At 37.6% G+C, this 23980-nt stretch overlaps 1 protein-coding gene across 1 annotated transcript; it reads left to right on the top strand.

Moving 5' to 3' along the window:
• The first annotated feature begins 10123 nt into the window (after nucleotides 1-10123).
• LOC144709578 (P-loop containing nucleoside triphosphate hydrolases superfamily protein) lies at nucleotides 10124-13569 on the top strand. Its single transcript, XM_078583155.1, has 4 exons — nucleotides 10124-10708; nucleotides 11370-11439; nucleotides 12427-12589; nucleotides 13179-13569. Exons 1-4 carry the CDS (start codon nucleotides 10186-10188, stop codon nucleotides 13395-13397), a joined length of 975 nt encoding a protein of 324 aa, XP_078439281.1. The 5' UTR covers nucleotides 10124-10185; the 3' UTR covers nucleotides 13398-13569.
• The last annotated feature ends 10411 nt before the right edge of the window (nucleotides 13570-23980 follow it).

Genomic DNA, 23980 nt, shown 5'->3' with positions numbered 1-23980 from the left:
TATATCGAATAAGCGATTGAATTAAACACATCCAACATAAAAATGAAACAATCATGGGTTAATTTAATGTAATCCAGAAGTCCAGCCACCCCCATATGATATGTACAAGCTCAACAACTCTTTCATGAAACCAGTGTGTCAAAAGTTATCGTGTATGTATTATTCATCATGTGTGTGATGCTCCAAGGATGACTTAGGCACAAACAATTGTCAACCTCTGATGAGTCTTCCCAATAGGACTGATGCATTTGGAAATCATCATCAATCCCATTTTCTTATATTTCGACTACATTGGGCTAGGACTTAAATGAATTATCCTTGTTGAGTTTTCACCTCTTATATAGAGATAAGACGAACACATATAAGCCTGTGTAGGCTTCAATGAATCATCTTCCTTGGAATCTGATGATTAGGATCTCATGATTGAAGGTCAAACATGATGGGAAGAAAAGTTTGTCGGTGTGTTTCCACACAATGCTGATTTCTAAGGCAATACAAGCATGCACGATGAGAATAGAGGAGTTTGATAGAAGGGGTCATGCATACGGATCGAGGAGATAATAAGGATGGGAAAACAAAATGTTCTATTATTTGGTACTTATTATTTACGAAAGATAAGATAAAGTGCCAAAAAAGAAATGAAGGCCATGAAAGGTTTGTGAACACAAATAAGGTCAAGTAATATGGGAAAAAACAAGTTGCTGATTTAGATAAGTAAGTGAAAGGTGAATTACTGATGTTTTTTATTTAAAAAATGGCTCTAAAAGCACCATGGGAAGCTTCTATTATCACTGCAATTTATTTCAATGGAGAAAAATATTCTACGTGGATTACGAAGATGCAATCTATATGAAGAATTAAATATAAATGGGAAATTGTTGAAACGTATTTGTGTCTGATGGAACCAAGGAAATTGAGCTTAGAGATTTGAATATAAGAGATGCAAATGCATTATTTAGGGGATTTAATTCGTCGCTGATTATTGATATTATTTTAAAAAAAAGATATCTAACCATACTTACTGAATAATATTTAGTTAGAGATGAGTGTGGATCGTCTCCACAGGGAATGATGATTAAGGATTTAATTCTTTTATTATTGTGATTATGTGCAAGAAGAGATAAATACGAGAATAGGATAGGTGAGATAGTGATATTGAGGAAATATCAGTAGAATTACACAAAGTGTTACGAGAATTAGGTATAGGACGTGACGGATATGATAGTGATCGAATGAGCAAACGATATGATGGTAAATACAAAGATGAGATAATGGGGACATAAGAAAGTGAAATGATAAATAAAAAGGATGATAACAAGTAATTATGATAATGATGATGTCAAGAGATAAACAACGTAAGGCGAGGACACTTACCTTAGATCCTAACGTTCCACTAATATCATGGCAATTTGCGAGTGCCGACAAGATCTCCCTTTTCCCTAATGCTTCTTCCCACACACAAAAGACACCAAGAACAAACTTGATGGATCTCAAAACTCACTATCTTTCAATCAGCCCACGCAAGTAGGAAGAAAGGTCAAGATGAATTTCACATTGATACATGCCCTATATTTATAGATCGGATGGTATGGATTAAAGAGGACGGGGAGATGAAGCAGTGCTGAAAATTTCAGCTCAATCGGAGCTTTAGATTGTCAGATATCGCCATTTAAAGTTGAAGAAATCCTAGCCTTTTATTTTTCTCTCTCCTTGTCATCGTCTCTGATGGTTCCTTTTTTCCATTTTTGGTTGAATTGTCAAATCATTTAGATTCATCGTCCTCCCGTCTTTTGCACTCGTGTTTTTCGGAGCTGCCAGGTGTACATGCGGGGGAAACGACAAAAGAGATGAGGAAGACAAAAGTTTGCTTTGAGCTTGAGATAGACGAAGTCATCCACTTTGAGCTGGACGTCGCGGTGATGCCGGCTGTTTTAAGTCTTCATGTGGGCCTGAAGCCATGAACATATCTCCTAAAGATTGGATGTAAAGTTAGGCCATGCACATAGATACTAATGCATGGATACATCCTAATGCTAATGTGATAAGAGGGATTTTTGCTCATATTCTTTGGTTTGACTATGCGAACGAGCACAAATGTCTTCCGTAGTCGCCACTTCTCCATCTTTCCCACATCATCTCTTCGTTTATTGCAATTGAAAGGCTTGGAGGACCTTCTTTAATTGTGGATATTTTTGGGGCAGAGCTAACATTGATACACCTATGTTGTATCAATGAATTATCTCCAATAGAAACTCAAGAATTTGACAATATCCTCCAATTGTGAGTCTGAATCTGATATTGGGAGAGAGAGAAGAGATATAGAAAGATAGCAGAATTAGACAATAGGACGGCTCGCGCTTTCCGTGACGGAGATCCTTCCTTGTCGTTGTAATCCCCTTTCCGGATTAGCAGTGTAGCACCTCGTCTCTGGTCCTCCAGCAACGTAACTGTCGCAGGCCCGAATCAAGAAAACTCCCTCTTATTTATCGGGTCAAGTTCCCTGGTCAGGTCGTCCGGTCAACGGTCCATTGACCCTCCCGCCTTTTCCTTCTTTGGTACTTTCTTGAAAAATAGGTATCAAAAGGCTTGAAGGATCTCATCTAATTGTGGATATTCTTGGGGCAGAGCTACCATTTTTTGGCCTAGTGTAAATCTCCTGAGATCAGGATAGTGAGATTTCTATCCTTATTTGTGGTGAATGTTGTGTTGGGTTGACCTTTTGAAGTTCAGAGATATATTTTGGCAGAGAAGCAACACAAAGTGTTATTATTTCCAACAGTCATCTCAGATCTGGTTCAGTATGATAAGATATTGAAGTAGGATGGTCAGGGATAGGAAGTATGGCTTGAATAGGTAAGATATTGAAGTAGGATGGACAGTGCTAGGAAGTATGGGTTGAATAGATAATCTCCTTCAAAAGACACTTGGGTAGAATTGAATTTGTCATCATAAAGGAAATTCTTATCAACTATAGAGTGTCTGTGTTTGTACCCATAGTGCTTGCAATTGCTTTGATGATCTTTTGGAAATCTGGATCCTAATTGGCTTGCTTACAAATGTTGACTTTAACTTTAATTATAATGTGTTTAATCATGGCATTTATGTCATATTTGCCATCATTTATGGAAGACTTTTACCAATACTATGCGTAGATGAACATTTTTTTTCTCTTAATAGAAATTTCATGGATGGTGCAAGGAAAAAACCCACAAGGATTATTTTTAGGAAAATCTGTATTTATAGGTTGTTGTGTGACGAATAAACAGTGGTCAGACATACTCTTCACGGTCTTTAATATCAGCTACTAAAGGGAAGAGGCAAAAATTTCACAAACAGCCAAACAAAGAAATATATACAACATTTGATTCATGAAGAGCTTAAACAATTTTCTAAGGATTCTAAGAGTGTTAGAGCTTACAGAATTTTCAACAAAAAAATAACTATTGAAGAACTCTTGATGTGGAGTATTTTAAAAAGAGAATCAATTGAGTGTGATGTCTTGTGAAAATGCCTCGATGAAGAAAGGCTACAAATCCTGAGATGGATGCCGATGACTCATGGTATTCGTAGGAAGGAATCATCCATGTGTCCAATGAAGATGATGTAGATCTTGGTTCCACAACCATGACCATTATCATTATCATGATAGCATTCTAAGGAATCATTATCACCGTTCATTCCATTCCCCCCTCTCTCTTTCTTTCTCGCCGTTGTATCCTTCGGCACTAGCCCCTAAACGCTGTCGACGTCTGTGGAGCTATTGCATGACGATGCCAGGTCGTCCTTTCAACTTGTGTAGGACGTGGACCCGGAGGACTCTTCTGCGCGATATTTTGTGGCCCCGCACGTCCGAGCGGTCCCCAACGCACCCTTACCGTTGCCCATTAATCGCCGATCTGTCGTCATTCGCGCATTGGCTCCTATCACCAGGTCAAACCAACGCGGGACTCATGTGGGGCACGCCGCCTCTAGTGCACTTGGTCTACTCGACCATGCCGCTGCGAGCGCCACCTCGTGGCATCCCCGAGCGGCACCACGAGCTGCTAATCCACGCACGCGTGACACTGCTCTGCCGTGGTCGCGCGTGCCATCGCACGCGCCCCAGCTCGTCGCCAAGCCACACTTGACGCCCGTGCCGTTTGCAGTTCCGCACGCCCCATCCTGCGCCACAGTGCGTCGCCACACCGTGACGCGCCAAGTCAGCGCCGCCTGTGATTGCTAGTGTCTCCAGCGCGCTCCGCCGTGTGCGCGCCTCCCTGCGTTGCCCTGTGACTGCACGTGCTGCCCACTGCCACTCATGTCTCATGCGATCACTACATCCGCACCGACTACCGTCGCCGCACCCACGCGTGGCCGCCACTTAACCTTCTCTACCTGACCTTGTCCTCACCACCGCTCTTTGGCATCCCCCTCCTGCACCGCGACACCGTCGCTAGTCAAGCCAAGTCGTGCCCGTCAACGCCACGCCTCCGCCTACCTGCCCGCACCAGTCCGTGTTCGACGAAGACACCGACAAAAAATGCCGCCACCAACAAGGTATGTCGTTCCCCTTGCTCGTCAATTATATTAAGTCTTTCAGTATATTTTCGTCTGCATTCCACTGCACTCGTGTTAGAATTAGGTGAGAGTTTATATCTTGAAAACTACGAGTTGAGTGATTTCTTAGGTACGGGTTGAGCTCTTATGTTACGTGCGAGCGCCAACAAAAATATTCCGTAAGACGCCATAGGCACCGTCGTCGCTTCAACGAGGGTCAGAAGGTCACTATCACCATCACCAATCGCCCCCTGGAACTTGGATCTCGGCAAGTCCCCACGTGTTGGGGCCTGCACATACATCCACCTAGGATCTTCGCGTCACGTAGTTACATTCCCCTTAGGGAGTTGTTCGTCAGATGATGTCACTGATGACGTCTGGCATCATCGATGTATCTGAGCATCGTCTCGATACCCAACCGGACGATGTCCCCGATGGCGTCCGACATCAAATTGGTATCAGAGCATTGTCTCGATACCCGTCCAGACGACTTCACCAACGACGTCCGGCATCAATAGTCTTCAAATATCCATCCTCATATTATGATTCATAATAAAATGGATTATTAGGAAATCTATAACTCCAAATTTATATGGTGATTTTTAATTACCTTAAGAGGAAACTTTTTCACCATTCCTTTATCTTCTAGAAATTTATATGGTGATTTTTAATTACCTTAAGACTTTGAAATTTGGATAGTGATAAACTAGAAATTATGATTAAATATGTTGTTGAAGGCTTCAGATTCATGCAAAAATATTTATGGAGTTCCTTACAAGAAAAGATTAAGGGTCACATCCATAGAGTATTCAAAAGTTGAGTTTTTGGCTTGTAAATTTTAGGATTTTAAAATATTTTACGACTTAAATCTAATTTGTTTCACGAAATTGTGGCGGATACGTGTCATCAAAAAAAAAAAAGTAGTGAGAGCTGCTGTACGGCCCCAAAGTATGCGACATTCTTGTACAAAGGCCTCCGTGCTAACTGCGGGTACATGTTCGTGTGGACTCATGATTTGGAGATTGAGTCCTCTTGTGCGACGCTACAATATGCACTACGGGTGGCGAGGCTGGACCCTGATCTTTTAGGCCATCGCCCTTATGATGCGCGTGCCCGTTGGCGCTCAAGCACGGGGGATCAGGGAAGGCCCGTGCGTGCTTGGAGCGTGGGCCACCAAGGACGCATGCGCGGGCGTTAAGCGCGACGTGTGTGCACGGGATGCGCATGCTGGGTGGTAGTCCCACGACGGTGGGCGCAAAGTTGTGCGGGTAAGCCGCATGGCTGCTCGCGTGCATCCTGTGTGCGGGGCAGTAGACATTCTGCCAGGAGACTAAGGAATTGGTGCACAAAGGGTACTGAGACGATGGGGGTGGTTGGAACCCCCGCGGGTAGCACTAGGCGGGCAGCGCTCAGCTTGAGGCGCTGAGCACGACGGTGTCTGGGCAGAACGCATGCGATAGGTGTCAGCGCATGTGCTGGTGGCATGTGGAGTGTCAAGGCTGGGATGGGCGGCAGATGGCCGAGTGCCATACCCATGGGCACATGGCGTGCAACACCTGGCTTGTGGGCACGTGTGTAGCGGCAGGTGCGACGGGCGCGCGCGTGGAGCGACAGTCTCAAGGCGCAAGGGCGACACTACCAAGGTGCGCGATGCCTCGTCTCGTTACTTTGGTATGATCCCTTGTCTTCCCACATGTAATGTCCATGACTACGATGTAATCTCATTACAATATTAATGCAATGATTCCCTTGTCTCCCTCAATGGGGCTACATCCCCACCCTCTCCCTTAACCCCTTCTATGCGTACTTAAGCTATTGCGAAGGCTTCTGCTGCAAGAGATCAAGGCTAATTAGTGTTCTGCTCCAAGCACTGAGGCCGACACATGCCAGATTCGAGCATTGTTCCTAGCTCGGAATTTGACCGCATGACAGTTGCACGTAGACAAGGAACGGGATGTCCTCTGTGAAGACAACCTAAAAAAATGGCAGAAATAATAAATAAGAGAGAAGATTAGTAAACTCATCAACGATTGGTGCTTTTTTTATTCAGCACTCTTGGTTAGATTCACAACTACTTCAATACTTTACTCTTGAAAATCAAGATCGAACCCAAATGAGGTTTTGAGTGAGCAAATAAATTCACCAAACTAAATTGGGGAAAATTCCTAGGGTTTCTTTTTTACATTCTGGGTGATTATATTTACAGATCGATGGCCATGGATTATATTAGAGATATAAGAGAGGACGTAAGAGATTCCTCCAAATTTCAACCCAAATATTGTGGATCATTAGATGTCAAGTTCTGAAGTTTGAGAAATTTGGTCTGTTGATTATTTCTCTCTCTTCCTCTATCCATGTCATAAATCATCGATGTGGCATTGGAATCCTCAGATTCCCCAACTATTTTTCATCAAAACCTGGACTTGAAAGCTGCTTTAATCAGCTCTTGATTTGTATCCTTGTAATCCCCAAAAAAGTGTCAACGATTGGAGTGAAGATATGTGTGTAAGCCTTGTCTCCAATCATGTGGACCTGAAAAGAATAAATCAGAACTGTACACATTTCACAAGATTTGAACCCATTTTCCCCCCAACTTCAACTCATGTTTTACCACATGTATGGGCACATTTAATGGTTTAGGTGAATTAATTACACTCTAACGGGTCAATTTTTATCCATTCCCTACATGTCCATGAGATCGTATCACATTTATTGTGATTTAAGCCCCTGAAATTTCTCCTTTTTCAGAAGAAGAGAGAAAATAAACAAAAATAAGTGATTATAGGTGTATTATGGCACCACAAAACTGCAAGGCCAGGAAAAAGGGAATATCATTGTAAAAACACATACTTATATGATCATTTCCCTGATAATAGACATGTAAACTATGTGATATTATTATATATGTTAACATGCACATGTGATTATCGTACAAGCTTAAAATGGGTTGGATACAGTATTTTAATTTACATGTATTGATCCATACCTCCTTTGTGAACAGTTTCCCAGACGCTAAATTATTTCACTCTAGGCAATGCAAAATAAATATCACAAAAATAACTTAAATGCATTTTAATTAAAGAGTAAGATTCTTATGCACAATCCATCATCTCCTTATTGACAATGCATTTTTTATGGATGACAATAAACCACCAAAATCAATAATTCAAAGGCTTTACAAGACAATCATGTTCACAATATACACAATAATTTTCATTATTTTATTCCCTACATCGTTATCACAAATAGTATAAAGAAAATTGATAGCCCACATATTCATTAGGTGAATATGTCCATATTTACATGATCAATCACACAAAATCATTTATATATGTGTGCTATCAATCCTTAAATGATTAAATTTTTTTAGAATGAATTTTTGAATATTGTTGATTTTTAGGGAAAAATAAAATTTTCGGTCAGAATAAGATTTTTCCTGAATTATATGACGTAAAATTCAAGAAGATATTATTTTTATAAGTCTGAGAATATGTGTTTATAGATTTTCTAACTTTTAATTGATTTTGGACTTAATCATCTTCCGTACCAGATGTCGCCATTCCATTAGATCGAATGGTCACCAATGATCGCTTTTCCACAATGAGTAAAATAATGCCATCTCAAACCACAGTGCCATAATGAGCAATCGTTACTAACACAGTAGTAATTTTTTAATCACAGGGGTGACATGGACTAATGAAATGAAAGAATAGATTTAATTTTCAATTGATGTGAGCATGTAGACCAAGACTGTTATATTTAAATAATGATCACTTTTTGATTTTTTAATGCATTCAGTTGTCAACTATTTTGGTGCCAACCACATGTTACATGAATAAAGACACCATGCATATATGGGGCACAAATGCACATGTGTACCTGTGGCACCTATGTGTTTACACTTGAATGGTGGAAATCATAAAGCGTGTGGACGTGGCAAGCATAGACATGCTGACTACAGTTTCAGTTGTCTTTTCTGCTCAGGGACACAAGGTGCGCCATGAGCTATTGACAGAATTTTGGACCAATCATTGGCAGAATTTTGGAGGGTCTAAGGAATAAACCCTAGATGTGACGTGATGGTGGCAGGGAGGATGACGAGAGAGAAATATTTACATAGAATCAATGACCGGGAGTTTTCCAACTTCAATGCTTGATATCTGAAAATCTAGAAGGCCAATTAAGCTGAAAATTTAAGGGCAGCTTCATCTTTCTCTCCTCATTCATCCATGCAATTGGATCTATAAGATGAACTCTTGATCTTTCTAAAAAACATATATGAATTTTTTATCCTACGTTGGTTGGCTGATTGAAAGAGAGTTGAGGATCCATCAAGTGTTGCTTGGTATTTTGAGTGCTTTGAGAAAGCCAAAGGAGAGAAGAAAAGACTTGCCTACATCACCAAATCACCATGGGCCTGGCTGAACATAAGGACCTATGATAAGTTCTCTTGCCTTACGTTGATTCATCATCATCATCACTTCCCCATTTCATCATCTGCGCCTCAGATTTCCTTCTCACCTCATTTAAAGCTTATGGCCTAATTTACACTATTCTTCACATCCTCATCAACCTTTTCAGTTAAGTTAGGTTCTTGTTTGTTATTCAATATGACAAAGAACATATTCAAAATCTGTAGGATTTGAACCCACAACATTGTGTTTTGGAGACCCATGTTCTACCAAAACGAACTAAGAGTTCTTTCTTATGACAGAAGATACAACTGTATGGCAAAGAATTTTTGTATGACATGATCCATAATCACTAGATCTATTATTGGCGTCTTAGTTTTATATAAATTCATTGGTTAACTGCAAAGGAGCAGTGATGTTATTCAACCTTAAATGTTGAGTTTATATAAAAAAACACAAATGATTATCACATGTTTAATTTTGATTTCCTAATTAGCTAAATACTATTTACTCATTGTTTTCATAAGCACATTTGGATTCATGTGAGTATGGGCTTGCAGTTCTTTGAGTTCTTCTGATTCTCATAGCATTCCTCTGGTGTAAAAATGACCATTCTCATACTCCAAAGATGGATACATACAATACCATGATCATGACATATGTGCCAGAGACTGGAGTGCAGGGATTACAGATGGGCGGCAGTTGTAAACCTAAAGTTACAGAAGACACAAATGCTTGTCTAGTTTTTGTTCCGAATTCAGGACGGATGACGGTAAGGACAGAACAGATGAATAATCTCTAGGACAAGAGAGACAATAGTAATATCAGGTCAGTCCACTTTTATACTAGGCAATCTTAGTTTAAATTGGACAGAGTGGGACGGAAAATAAATTTAGTTAGTCATCTGTCCTAGAGAACTAGACTGAATAGATGACGGACGGAGGACGGTTGTAAACCTAAAATAACGGAAGGCCCACATGCTTTTTGTCTCATTTGAGTTCCGAGGTCAGGACCGATGACGGATGACGGTAAGGGACAGAACATATGTGAGTCTCCAGAAAAAAAATATCTAATTGATATTAGGTCACTTTTATAAATATCTAATTGGGCTAATAAGTATAATTTGACCCAATAAGAACTGGTATAAAACTCCAGCTTCTATCTTCTTCTTCTTCTTCTTCTTCTTCTTCTTCTCTGCTCTCTCTGGCACTGAACTTCAGATTGGTAGCGAGAGAAGATGTCTGCTCTCTCACAGCGCCTGCCCCAAAGAATCATCTCTTCGTGCTCAATCCCAAGGTTCTTCGGCTTCGCCAATTCCACAATCTCCTTCCTCTCAAACCATCAATTCGCCGTTCTCCCCCGACGACAAATTCGGGCGCTTTCTGTCGTCTCCGCGGAAACCCACCTCGAAATATCGCTTCCCGAGACGGGTTTGATCTCTGACGAAGAGCACAGCGATTTTGATGAAGTTCCTGTGAATCTCCCGCTCGAGAAGCTGTTCGTGCCCCCCGAGGTGGAATTGGAAGGGGGGATCGCGAGCGTTAGGGTTCTTAAGGGCTCCAATATCGTGCTTGGCCCTCACGCGAAGGGGGAGCTCATCTCGTCGGCGGAGTTTGTGAAGAGCAGCACCAAGACGGAGGATTGTCCGTCGGATAATCGGCCGGAGTTTGCGCTTGTGGGGCGGTCCAATGTTGGGAAGTCTTCCCTGTTGAATTCCATCGTCAGGCGAAAACGCTTGGCTCTCACTTCCAAGAAACCTGGTCTGTGAGTCTGTTCTTCTCTTTTCACTCTATAACACTATTCAATCCTTTCTAATGTTACTGCCACGTCAAATTCTCAATCTGTCCTAAAAATTATCAATTATCTTCAGGCCAAGTTGTGAAGGTTTTTTGTTTTAGAGAATGCACTTGAATGATCTTTCTTTTGTGCGGTGAATTTGGTATAGAAAATATGAGCCATTGGATCTTGCTCAGGATTCTTTCTTCATACGAGAAAGCTCAACTGATCCGATGATTAAAATTTCATTGAAATTTATCATATGAAAATCTGGCTCATAATGCATTAGACAGCATTGATTGATTCGATTTTATTTCTGCTCGAAGTTGGATGTCCCATCATAATACGAATTACTTATGAAAACTGGTCTTCGGAAAGATTTCAGGAATTCATTTCTCGAGCCATGTAGATATTCACATTTCAATCCCGCTAAGAACATTGTTCTTGTAGATGAATTGCAGATTTATTAGTAAATTTTTTACGCCAAAATGCATAGACCAAAAGAATAGAGGAAACCTTTTTCCAATCCGGGGCTCTTATAATGTACCTGTTGAGTTGACGAAGTTATCCAGCAACTCCTTTGCATATCTTTCGGTGTAACCTAATTACTGTTCCTAAGCTCTATTTTCATGTATTTCTGTGCAGGAAAAACTCAGTGCATCAACCATTTCCGGATAAACGATAGCTGGTATCTGGTGGATCTACCTGGTTATGGGTAATGGTCTACGTCCCTCTTTAAATCACTAGTCTATTAATAGGCCTAAAAAACCAAGCCCATAATCTCCATGGTGATCCTTAAAACTAAAACCTGGTCTAAATCACGATTATATATATCGACCTCTAAACCAATGTCCATCTCTCTGAAGATCAATTTAATTAAAGCTATCTTAAAACATGGGCCTGTTTATAGTCCCATAAGACCCTGCACATCATCTTTTGAAGGACCGGCTTTGTGATTAGTCATGGTTATCATAAGTAAATTGGCCTGGGCTGTTCGACCATTCAAAAACCAGAGTTAGTCTTTGAAAAATGATCAGTAGGGTTTTGTCGTCCCAGGACAAACAAATCTATATCATCTGAAAATGTTATCATCATCGCTATCATCACTGGCATGTGTCACAGAAAGAGTGATGATCATTATGATGACTTCTTCATTGTCAACCTGGGGCAAATGAATGATGAGAGTGATGACAACTCATCATCATCATCCTCATGTAATCTTCTACAAGGACGAGAAGTTCACGGCGATAACACACAGTTGGTAGGGAAGAGCCAGTGGCAGATCAGTGATTGTGAGAGGATATGGCATTGTCAGATTGGTGATGATTGGATGCGGTGGCAAAGTGGACTTGTTCTACCATTTTCATTACCATCATCCTCATCATTTTATGCCTCCAAGATGAGGATTGTGTGGACAAATTCATCACCATCATCATCATTGTCAACCTGGCATGGACGAATGAATAGGTCAATGATCAGTCATCATCATCATCAAGAATAATGAACCCTGATTATCACTATGATACAGGTTCAATAGAATGAAAATCAATTCTTTTTCTGTCATTTAGGTGGAGAACTGAGCCAAGAGTTGTCTTTTCTCATCATCAATATGATCACTATTCAGAACCCAGGATTCTATTTTACCATCAATCCAACTACCATTCATTTTTTCTTATCAAAATGGTTGACTTTACTGGGCCAGGTATGCCTCAGCTCCACAACAGTTGCGAACCGACTGGGACCAGTTCACCAAGAATTACTTCCTCAAGAGGAAGACCCTTCTCTCAGTCTTCCTCCTCATCGATGCGTCCATCCCCCCCAAGAAGTCAGACCTCAAATATGCCTGCTGGCTGGGCCAGAACCAGGTAATCCTGAAGTTTTCTCTTCTCAGTTATTGTTTACTTTGAGCATCGACCCATGAAAAACTGAAAAAATAAGTTGCTATCTGTTAAGATCCTTATGAATACCGTCGGATCTATATATTGATGTAACTCTGGATAATAGAATAAGTGTGATGAACTGACACACCTGCACTTGATCGAAGAATGATAGCTGGAGATCTCAATAGATCAAATGCGAGTCTTTCGTTTGATCTCAGAAATCACTTTGTATAACGATCGTCGAGAGTTTGAAGAATTTCATGAAAACCAGAAGTACACACGAAATAAGGGAAATAGAAGGCTCCCTGGATCGGGAGACGTGCTGTCCGGATCGGACAGCACCGCGCGAGGAGAGTCTCCTGACGACTTGCTGAAGACGGTTAACAACTTCTTGACGCTTTCAGCTCCTTTTTCCCCTTTATAGTCTTCCGCTCCCAGCATTTTTCCCGCGCTTTTTATTCAAATTGTCCCCATGTGTAGACTCATCCCGCACGTGTGGCGAGATGGGAATTCCCCATTCTCCTCTTCTTGGTTTGATATACTCGTGGTAGAGACTTATCACTATCTTGGACAGGTTCCGATGACGATATTGTTTACCAAGTGCGACAAGAGGAAGAAGGCGAAGAATGGGGGTAGGCGGCCGGAGGAGAATGCAGAGGATTTTCTCAGTATGATCGCCGAGTTCTTTCAGACGGCACCGCCGTGGATCCTCACGAGTAGCGTCACCAACCAAGGGCGAGACGAAATCATGCTACACATGAGTCAACTCAGGAATTACTGGCTTAAACGGTGACTTGCTCAGATATTGACTTCTGGTTTGGAATGAAGAGAATGGTAACATCAGGGTCAACTCTCGGAGGTGCGTTCTGCTACTTGCTTTTGTGTAAACGACTTTAATATAGAAAACATGTGAGATCATCATCTAGGAAAAGATATATATTTTATTGGAAAGCTTGCTTAGACCACATTCATTTCCCTGACCTGGGTTTCAATCCAATTCCAAACGGTTGGATAAGTATCTAACTTTGATAAGAGGGTCACGGAAGATTGATCATTCCGTGAAATGGTGAGAAATGAATCAATTTTTTATGATGAATATAGTTCTAAAATGTTAACAGATTAACATAAATAGAAATCTTGAAGTTTTACCACTCTTACGGCTTACTGTGTCTGGGAAGAAATAAAACAAAAAACCAATAGTCCAGTTTTTTCTGGTGACGTTCAAGGGTTCCTGTGCGAGCGTAGGGGACTTTTGATGCTTCACCACGTTTTCCATTGATTATATTGAATCAGAAATGAGTCACATCTTAACGATCCTGAATTTAAACCCAGATGTATAAATGAGTTTTCGAAGAAATTTTATTAACTCATTGCTTGAGCTGATTAAATATATTTTTAGATGTATTGCTTTTCTTTGAAATATCAGTAGATGATATCGATTCATATTTTATTATACATAATTCTTCTTGGACTCATTTAAGTTTATAATGGATTCCTTAAAATTTTGTTTAAGTACCAATCTTTTGACACTCGTTTAAGTACTCATTTAAATATTTTAAATACCCTAATAGGTGCTCTTAATCAAGGGGTCTAAGTACCTTTTGATGCAACCTCATTAACTCTCGTTCTTGCGAAAAATGAGAAAATGAGAATAGGAAATCTGTGCCTCTCTCTAGCAAAAGTAAGTCTTCACTGATCATTTAAGAAAATACTAATTCAGTGCCAATCATCAATTGGCAAAGAAGCATCCGTCATCCTTGTCATCACCCATATCTTGATCTTGGTTTAAAAACTAGTTTATCGAATCTAGAACTTCTGAAAAATTTCCATAGATATTTTTTGTCTAAAGCCTCCTGTAAACAGTTTCACTCTAAGATGTCAAATCATTTTGATACTTTGGTTGTGATGATTCCACAGATTTATCATGCCATAATTGTATTTCAATAAAGTATCATCCCATTAATAGTTCTGTAAAATGTGTTATTTATGTTGGAACTTGAAGAACATGACTTCAAAAGTTCTGTAAAATTTTGCTTTTCTTTCTTTCTGATCTGAATCGTCTCTTCCTTTGAGTATATTTTCCCCTTGATTATCATCTCAAATTCTTCTTTCTCCGTGACCTTAAATTTGTAGAGATCATATGTCAGAAGTGTATGTACATATATTATTTCACATTTTTGTAGAAGTGTATGTACATATATTCCGATCTTATAAAAATAATCTGATGAAGATTGCTTATGTAATTGGAAATAATCTCCCTAAATGTATTGCGAAAACTTTTTTAATGAGAATTACTATCGTATTAAAAAATTTCAATGATTTTTTATACGATCTTCATTATACCATTGTTATTTATAAGATCATTTCTCTGAAAAAAGTCACATATTTAATTTAAATGATTCACATTAAAATTGGCATTTCATGACGGACATTTACACGAGTCATTATAACCATTTTGTTTCTGTTGGAAATATAATTTTCTTGGATTTTTTCTATCCAAAAGAAGTAATAAAAATTATTTATGATAGTATGACTTATTGAAAATCATAATACGAGTAAAATGACCATAATATCTTATTGGATTCCATTTCATTGTTTCAGACCTTATTTTCTGATTGAAAAATAAATAAATGTATTTAAGCATGTCCTCTTGGTGTTTCTGTTTTTTATTTGATATATCCTTTTGTAAACTCCCATTGTATCAAATAAAAACAGAAATGCCAAGAGCGCTTGCTTAACTAAATTTATTATGTAACAACGATTTAACTGACTTGTAAATGGATAATTTTGATAAACATTGTTGGCTATGTCTAAATTATATCTAGATGATGAAGGCTGAAAATGTATACGTATGGAAATATATTGATGGGTGTGTAGAACAATATCATAATGGAAATACGAGGAATTCACCATAGATCCTTATTTTCACCTAAGATAAGGTGATTAGCTGCTACATGGAAGCCTCTCCATTCTGTTTTATCCCCCAATTTCAATGTATTTTTCCCCATGAAATTTGATTCATCTCAAACTCACTTTAGTTAACTAGGACTACCACTTCAGGAAAAAAATAAGATGGATTTTACATAGATATGGGAATATTTATATATCCAAGTCTATGTATGGGTGCATGAGAAAGAGGGAGAAATAAAATCTCTCTCAAATTTTGTGCCAAATTTTTTTTGGGATTCTTCACTACCATGTTCTTAAATTGGATCATTATAAGCCCTTGAATTTCTCTTTCTCTTCCATTGATCGACTTATGGGATCTTGAATGTGTCAAACGAATCCTCAAACTTGCCAAAGATACAACCATCAATTTTTCAAGTATTCGCACATGTGTCAGCTGCATGTCAAAAGTTTTTGTAATTTCAATTACAGGATATTCTCATTCTGAGGAGAGTCCCGGCGTCAAATCACATTTCGTATAATTTGAATCATGAGAATTTCCTGTACTACATGTTGGGTCCTAGAGGATGAATGAGTGCTTGTAAAACCCTTTACCATGTAGTGGAAGATGAAAAATTAATTCAAGGTTTATCTCTAAACATGGAAACATAGTGTACCTTTGGAGAACTTATTCCACGCTTGACCTTCTCGTTAGGAGAGTCCTTTTAAGCTGTTCACATACCCAATATCTACATGTACCCACACGATCCAAGGACTGTTGGATCTCCTCTTTTTCTACTCCAAATCTCTTAAAGACTCCCTAATGGAATGCATGGAGAGTGAAACTGAGAAGAAAGGGGGCGCCCACATCTGGATGGCATGGGAACCTAAAATGGGTGGCCCCTTATTTATATTAGTAGGAACTGTTCATAAAAGTCCTTATTAATAACATATATATAACCATCCTTTAATCTTATGTGTGGGACACTCTGGGCCCATAAATCAATTTATTTAATAACTTTAAAGGCCCAATACAATTTATTGACCAACCTTACTAATAGCTATATCATCATATAGTTTAATTAATCAAAGATCATTTTAAAACAAATGATAGGTTAAGTTTCCAGCTTATCTTATCTTAAGTACCCAATGAATAGGAATATTTAAAATACATGCTTGAAGATAGTTGTATTATATCTCTTCATAATTCACCAACTCATTGCAAGTATTGAGGGATTTCATTATAAATATCATAAAGAGAATATAAATGAATACATATTTATTTTGATGCAATTAAATAAATATTGAAAGTGTGATTGGCTTAATTGACATACAATATCCATCACTACCACTTGTCCAACACGTTGAAATCCATATATTGTGATTTAAGTCCTGGAATTTTATTGTGTCACCACAAGTCCCTGCATATTGAAAAAATAGTTGAATGATTGGTTAATTATGGCATTTATAATCCCAATGCCATAATGACATTTTTAGAAATGATTAGGGAATCATTTATTGGTTTCTACCCTAGATTGATCCTGGACAATGAAAGTGATGGAGAGCATCAAGACGACGCCAACGAGCCATCAGCGGAGCCATCATCGTCAACACCAGCATCACCGCCGGTCCGTGTCCAGCCCAACCGGCATGCCAAAGCGTCTGTGAAGATGCCTGGGTTTAAGTACCCCGGGTAGAGCATGTGTTCGCATCTTCCGTTATCTGTTTTCCGTTGTTTTATTCTCTGTTTTGTGTTCGTCACGACGAGTACCCCTACTCATCATGACGCGTCCGTATCACCATGTTTTCATATCCATTTGCATCGTTTTTGTTTTCACGTTGTTTAGTATGTTATTTTCGTACTTATATTGTAAATGGGGGGAGATCCTTATTGGACTCCCCTTCCTGGACTCTTTGCAAGGGTCCATCATGACCCTATATAAGGCCATGAAGGGACCATGTTTAATTCTAGATCTGGATTTGCATTTGTGATAGTTACAGTCATCGTTCAGATCTCAGCTTGAGAGGAGAAGAGGAAGAAGAAAGAGAAGGGAAGGGGGAAGAAGAGGAAGAAGGAAGAAGACACCGCGCACCCACAAAAATCACCTTTGTCTGAGCGGCCCCAAAATCTTCATCGGATTGTCCAATATCTCCGCTGAAGAAGCTAGTTGGGATCCCATTTTCCTGTCGTTGATATTACACCTCTTGGGTGACCAATGAAGCCAGCCGTCGGAGTGTTCTACAACGTTTTCCGTCGAAATTCTTCCCCGCTCGTCATGACTTCGACTTCGGCATATCAGTCAACCGCTGTGTTGTCTCTCTCTGAACGGGAAAACCCCTTATCACTGCTGGTGTTCCTACTCGGAAATATTCTGTGCGGGAACATTCGTATTCGATCTTCTATCGGGTACTGAGGCGTTCCTTCTCGAGAACATTCTGTGTGGACGATCGCAGCGCCCGGGACGTGTGGATTGCTCTCGACTGATTCTGCGGAGCCCTCTGATCTTCGGGCTCCACTCGCCTGGTCAACTAAGGTGTTTGTCTCAAGAAGGCTCTGTGCGGTCAATCTTCGTGTTCGATACGAGCGGACTGCTCCGCGGTCGATCCTGTGACACTCTCCGAACGATCCTGTCTTCCAACACGTTCTTGCTGTGTGGTCAGTAGTCGGTTGGTTCCACCGTACATTAACCTGTTGCCCTGTACGTGTGGCAATCTCAGTTTTGTGCGCGTGACTGATTGCAAACGCCTTCCTGAATCTGTGCACGTGTCTTTCCTGGACATTGAACGACAATGAGGCTCACTACTAAATCTCTCTCTTCCTTCTCTCCTGGCCCCGACATTTCACCCCACTGCCGCGCCATCTTTATCTGTTGAACTACTCCGGGCCCCTTCTCGACACTTCTCCACCGTTCTTGCCCGCACCAGTCCGTGCACCAAAAAATTTGCCGCAGACGAACACCCTACCAACGAGGTATGCCGTTCCCTTTGCTCATCCGTTTAATTACGTCTTCCAGTATATTTTCGAGTGCACTCCACTGCGCTCGGTTTGGATAGGTGAGAGAGATTTATCGAGAAAACTACAAAGTTGTGCGTATTTCTAGGCACGGGTCGAGCCCATCCGTTACGTGTGAGCCCCTATGGATCTGTTCCGTTCGGCGCCGTAGTCACCATCATCGCTCCGACGAGGGTCGGAAGGTCACCGTCACCTAGGACATGCCCTTGGCGGATTCCACTCATCGGCCCCCTGCACATACATTCAACTAGGACAATCGCATCACGTAGTTACATTCACTTAGTGATTTTACGCGTCGGACAACGCCATCGATGACGTCTGGCATCAGAAGGATGAAAACTCATCTAATGGAATTATGACGTGTGGCACAACAAGATCAAATATTGATAAATGGTATTATATTGATAAATATGTTTAAATAAATTCCTTCAAATTCATTCTGACTTTAAGATAGTTTTCTTAATGAATAGGATGCAAAAAATTCCTTTAAATACCAAAAATCCAGTAAAATCATATTATTATTATAATTTGAATATTCTTAATAAAACACAAATATGATCATTTTATGCCAGTAAATATGGATATTTAGTATTATTATGGTAAAAGCTATTTTTTTTTGTGGAAGGATGAAATAAGGTCAATTGGACATAATCAGGAAATGCATGGTTGTGATGACGACTGAATGCCATTTGAGACAAATGCCATCCCCAAGAAGTAGGAGGCATTGAGAAGGTCTTGCAAAGTTTATTTATGGGATTGATGTTGGAAGTAAAGCACTAACAAGATGCATCAAATGGGACATTAGAAGACCAGGCATGTGAGCTTAACAAAGTGATCCATATATGGTATCACTAAGTAGCATTAAATATTCAATTTTACATACTAGATTGTCCATAGTCTGTAAGAATCCTAAGTGAGAAGAGTTGGTTTTAGAGTCATATATGTTATCAGGATGAAATACCTTATTTGATTGTTAAAGTTTATTTGTAGTTTGGCTGAGTATTATGATATGTTAAAAAATATGGATTGTCTGAATCAATTCAATGAAGAAAATTATGACATATCAGATATTTCTTCGAAGTTTCCTTTCATAGTTGATACTCAAAATGAAATCCTTGTGATGATATAATGTTGATTACCATAACTTGGAGTATTAAATAAAAAATAAATGGGAGTCATGAGGCGGTAACTGGGAAAAATATGAAAAAAAACTGCATAATTTCCCCAGCACCATGTTGTTCTCGAAAATTTATGTTGTTTATTCATCACTGAGTAAGATAATAACTAAATTACATTAATCAAGGTCAATATATGACTCCAAAAGACTCCATACCAAATAAGAGTGAGGCTTCATTTTTTAATCAATGTTCAAAATGGATAATAAAAGTAAAACCTCAATAAATGGGTTTGATATCAGATAGATCGTGGTTAATCATATGAGGAAGCATGCATATAGGGTGCACTAACTTCATATGGTTATAAATATGCAGCTCACATATCCATTTCATGATTACTTTGATTTATACAAAGATATCTAACCTTTGACGATTTGGTTGTGGTTAAATTGTGACTTATATCACATATTGTTAATAATTATATATGTTGATGATAAAATCTTTGTGTTGATTTAAAATTTCATTTGATGCTTGAGACGTGATAAACAATATGGACTTATCTACCTACCTTAGATACTGACATACGAGATGATGGATTATTTTATAGAGCTAAAATAAATGAATGAACTTAAATCTTGTTATAATTTAATTAATATGATTTTATATATATGCCAAAATGTTTTATGATCTTTTTGAAGTTCAATTTATGGGACGAACTGCAATGATTAAGTTGTAATTATGTTTGTGCAAAATTAAATCAGCTACCCTGTTATATTTTCTCCTCTTATACTATACCCCCTCCTTTCTTAGATCATACATTATCCACTTAAACAAAAAATTAAGAATACATGAGTATATTGTATAATTTGATGTGACAAATGTATATATTGAAAATAATAATGATCAAAGGTTTCTTTCTGCTCAAGTTTACATTATAATTGCTCAATGATCATATATGTTACCCTCTATATCTTCAAATTTTTCTAAAAACAATATATTTCCCTTATGAAAATATGTTTTTGAAATATTCTCTTCTCTAAATCAATACTTAATATATAACAAATACCACTACTTATTCTACATTATGTAGAGGGCTCTTAATCATCTTTTATATATTATATTTAGATAATGAAAGCTAAATAGACCAAATAGATTCTAAAATTACATCATGAACAATTAATCACCCATAATTGAGTTACTCAAGTGACAACATTGTTAGAAAATAGCTAACAATCCAAAGTGTTTTACTGCTAAACAGTGAACATTCCAATTTAATGAATCTTGGGAGTTTATTGATTATTTATACATATATACTTTAAAGATGTTTACCCATCCATTTTAAATAATTACAAATTTTATTTTGAAATATGTTTTAAATGAATCATATAAACTTATGTAATAATTACTAAAGATATGTAACCAAAATATTGACTAACACTATTTTCACACAATATCGTTTTTCCATCTCAGGTAGTATCTAGATTAACTTACACATTTATCAAATAATATTTATTTTTAAATATGTTGAGATTTTAGTTTTGTGATAAAATAACATATAAATAAGATATCTTAGATTTTTTTCAACATCTTGATGAATATTTTGAGAGTTTTGGTGAATGAATAATAAGGACGTTTCCATGTCATAAAATAAAACAAATTATCGATTCAATGAATTTATGTTCGTTTTAGAGATCAATATTGGAAAATGGTTATGAAGCTATTAGAAGCAGGAAAGTAATTAAGTTCGTAAATAAGTTGAAATTTTAATCCTTTGAAAATTTAAAAACGTTAAGAGAAAATTATTTCAATATGTTGCTGTTACCAAAATAAAAAAATGTGAAATCTAGGTGGGAAAGAGTTGTATAATACAATGCTATTGGAGCCGATATTTAAAGTGAAAACACCATGTATTAAATAAAATTACTCATAATGTATGATTATATAAAGTAATCACATAGAAAATGTTTCCCAATGATTGAACAGCTTGTGGACATGACAATTATAACAAAATGCATCGAAATCATGAATTAATGAATTTTTTGATAAATAGTTTTCATAAATATTGTTATCAGAATAAATAATTATCTTATGCTTCAGCAGAAAATGTGACCTTCTAATGTAGATGTTTCCAATAACATGTAGTGAGGAATTGAAAAAGAGATGTAAACATTCAATATAAAATTCTGAGTATGTCTCACCAATTGAAGGATACAACGAGTATAAGAGAATAACAGAGTATGACAAGTGTCCCTGTGAAAAATAGCAAAATAAATAAGCTCTAACCAACATGTCTACCTTCCAACTTGAAGTTATCCTCAAATTTAAAATTTATGTTAATTGTAAAAATATTCTCATTAAAATTAAGGTCAAAGCTATTTAGTCAATAATCATAAGAAAATAATAATATATTGAATTGATCTTAGAGGTTATATCCAATGTAATAATTTTCAGGATGCCTTGAAAACTTTTAAATTGAAACATTATACTGATAATCAATCTTTTCATGAGATCTTAATAAAATTTTATTAGATAAAAAATTGAAAGATGATGAATTGAGTTAAAACTATGTGATTCTAGACTTCCCAGAAGTCTTAATACTCTCAATAATATCACAATACTATATATTCATAAGGAAGGTACTCACATTTCTTGTCATTAAGCTGGGTGTAAATTATTGACAGGCAGGGGCATGCAATGAAATAGGGTTTAGTAAAAAAAATTATGATAAACATGAGAAATAAAATTTAATTAATTTAACTATATTCACGAGTAAATACCCATGTATCAAAATGCAAGAGTGTCTTATTATGTAAACAGAAAATTGAATAAGCCCAAGTTGAACAAAGTTTCTCCATATATGAAACTGCTCATAATAATTATATTTTCATTTTTATGACTTATTTTTTACTGTTTTCTAAATGACATATTTCTATCAAGAACATAATAAATTATTTAGAAAAAAATATGTGATTTATTGTAAAACCCATTGATAAGTCATTGTTATGGGTAAAATGTATAATTTTAATGAAAAATATACTTAAGAAGTAAAATTATAAGATTATCATATCAGAAAATAAACAGTGAAATGAATAAGGATTAAAAACATGGGGAATAGGATGATCAATCAGAACTCTAATTTTAGTGAAAGAGAGAAGAGTGTAGGTAGTGCAGTGAACCGAGTGAGAAAAATAGAGAGAAGTAGTGTGATGTCCTTGAAGCTCTTGACATTATTTCAGATATCAAGAAATAAAAAAAAAAAATTCAGATTAGGAGATTTATTTATGAAAATGTATGTTGCTGAAAGAATTCACACATCCCAGATCATGTTTATCATTAAGAAAATTATAGTACATGAGTAATGCTTTTCATAAACTCCATGAGTACATGATCTGATTTAATAAATTGTTATATATCATAATAGTGAAATCACACATTCTTTGGCATGGTTTACAAATATTCCTATTTGAAGGATACTCAAAGGACATAGTATCTATAGAGGATTATACTATCTAGTCCATCTCATATGATGAGTATGTCAGATCCCGTAGCCACTAGTATGGAGATAATAAGGATAGATAGTGGGTGTTCTTTAACATAAACACTTTAGTGGATTGATATGTATGAGTCCCTAAATGGTCATATACCAAACTTTCAATCAAGTTGATTCATGTCATAGTTGTATCAGGCACCAAAGAAGTCTTATGGACATGCAATTATACTTTGACTATAACCTATGAGTTCCTATTTATGTAATCCCAAACCCTCTTAGCTTTGATTCATCAAGAAGTAGATAAATATGACTGAGTTGTAAAGACAGGATTGTCTGCCCTCAATATAAGAAGAGATAACAAAAGAGATAACTTAAGGAAGATGATGTGTTGAAGTCCTTGTTTGAGGTAGTGGAATATTAGAGCATATTTCCCTTATGATTTTCAAAAGGATCAGAGCTAACTTGGATGACCAATTAGGGTTTGATAGTTGACCATATTCTAACTCATCCCATGAGCATTTCACAGATGAGGGAATACGTGTACACAGTAACTGATGACAAAAAGGTTCCATGAGGGAGTGAATACACTCCATTGTATCTTCTAGAGCACGGGGTATATTTTGACACCCAACAGGTTGAAAACATAACCTGTCGATTGGGATTAAACTTATTTGTGGCTAATTAATATATATGAAAATATAGTTCATGAATTTGGAAAGCCAATTAAGGTTTCTCAGACATTGGAGCCATTAACTAAACTAGAACATGGGCCTAGAGGATTACACGTAAATGATCTTTTAGATGTCAAAAGATACAATTAAATTTTAGGAGATTTTATGGAAAGTTTCCACTTAGTATAAGTAGGAGAAGAC

This window comes from Wolffia australiana, chromosome 11 (genome assembly GCF_029677425.1).
Source record: "Wolffia australiana isolate 7733 chromosome 11, ASM2967742v1".
Classification (NCBI taxonomy): domain Eukaryota; kingdom Viridiplantae; phylum Streptophyta; class Magnoliopsida; order Alismatales; family Araceae; genus Wolffia; species Wolffia australiana.
The sequence above is the reverse complement of the archived record's forward strand: the minus strand, read 5'-3'. Positions and strand labels throughout refer to the sequence as shown.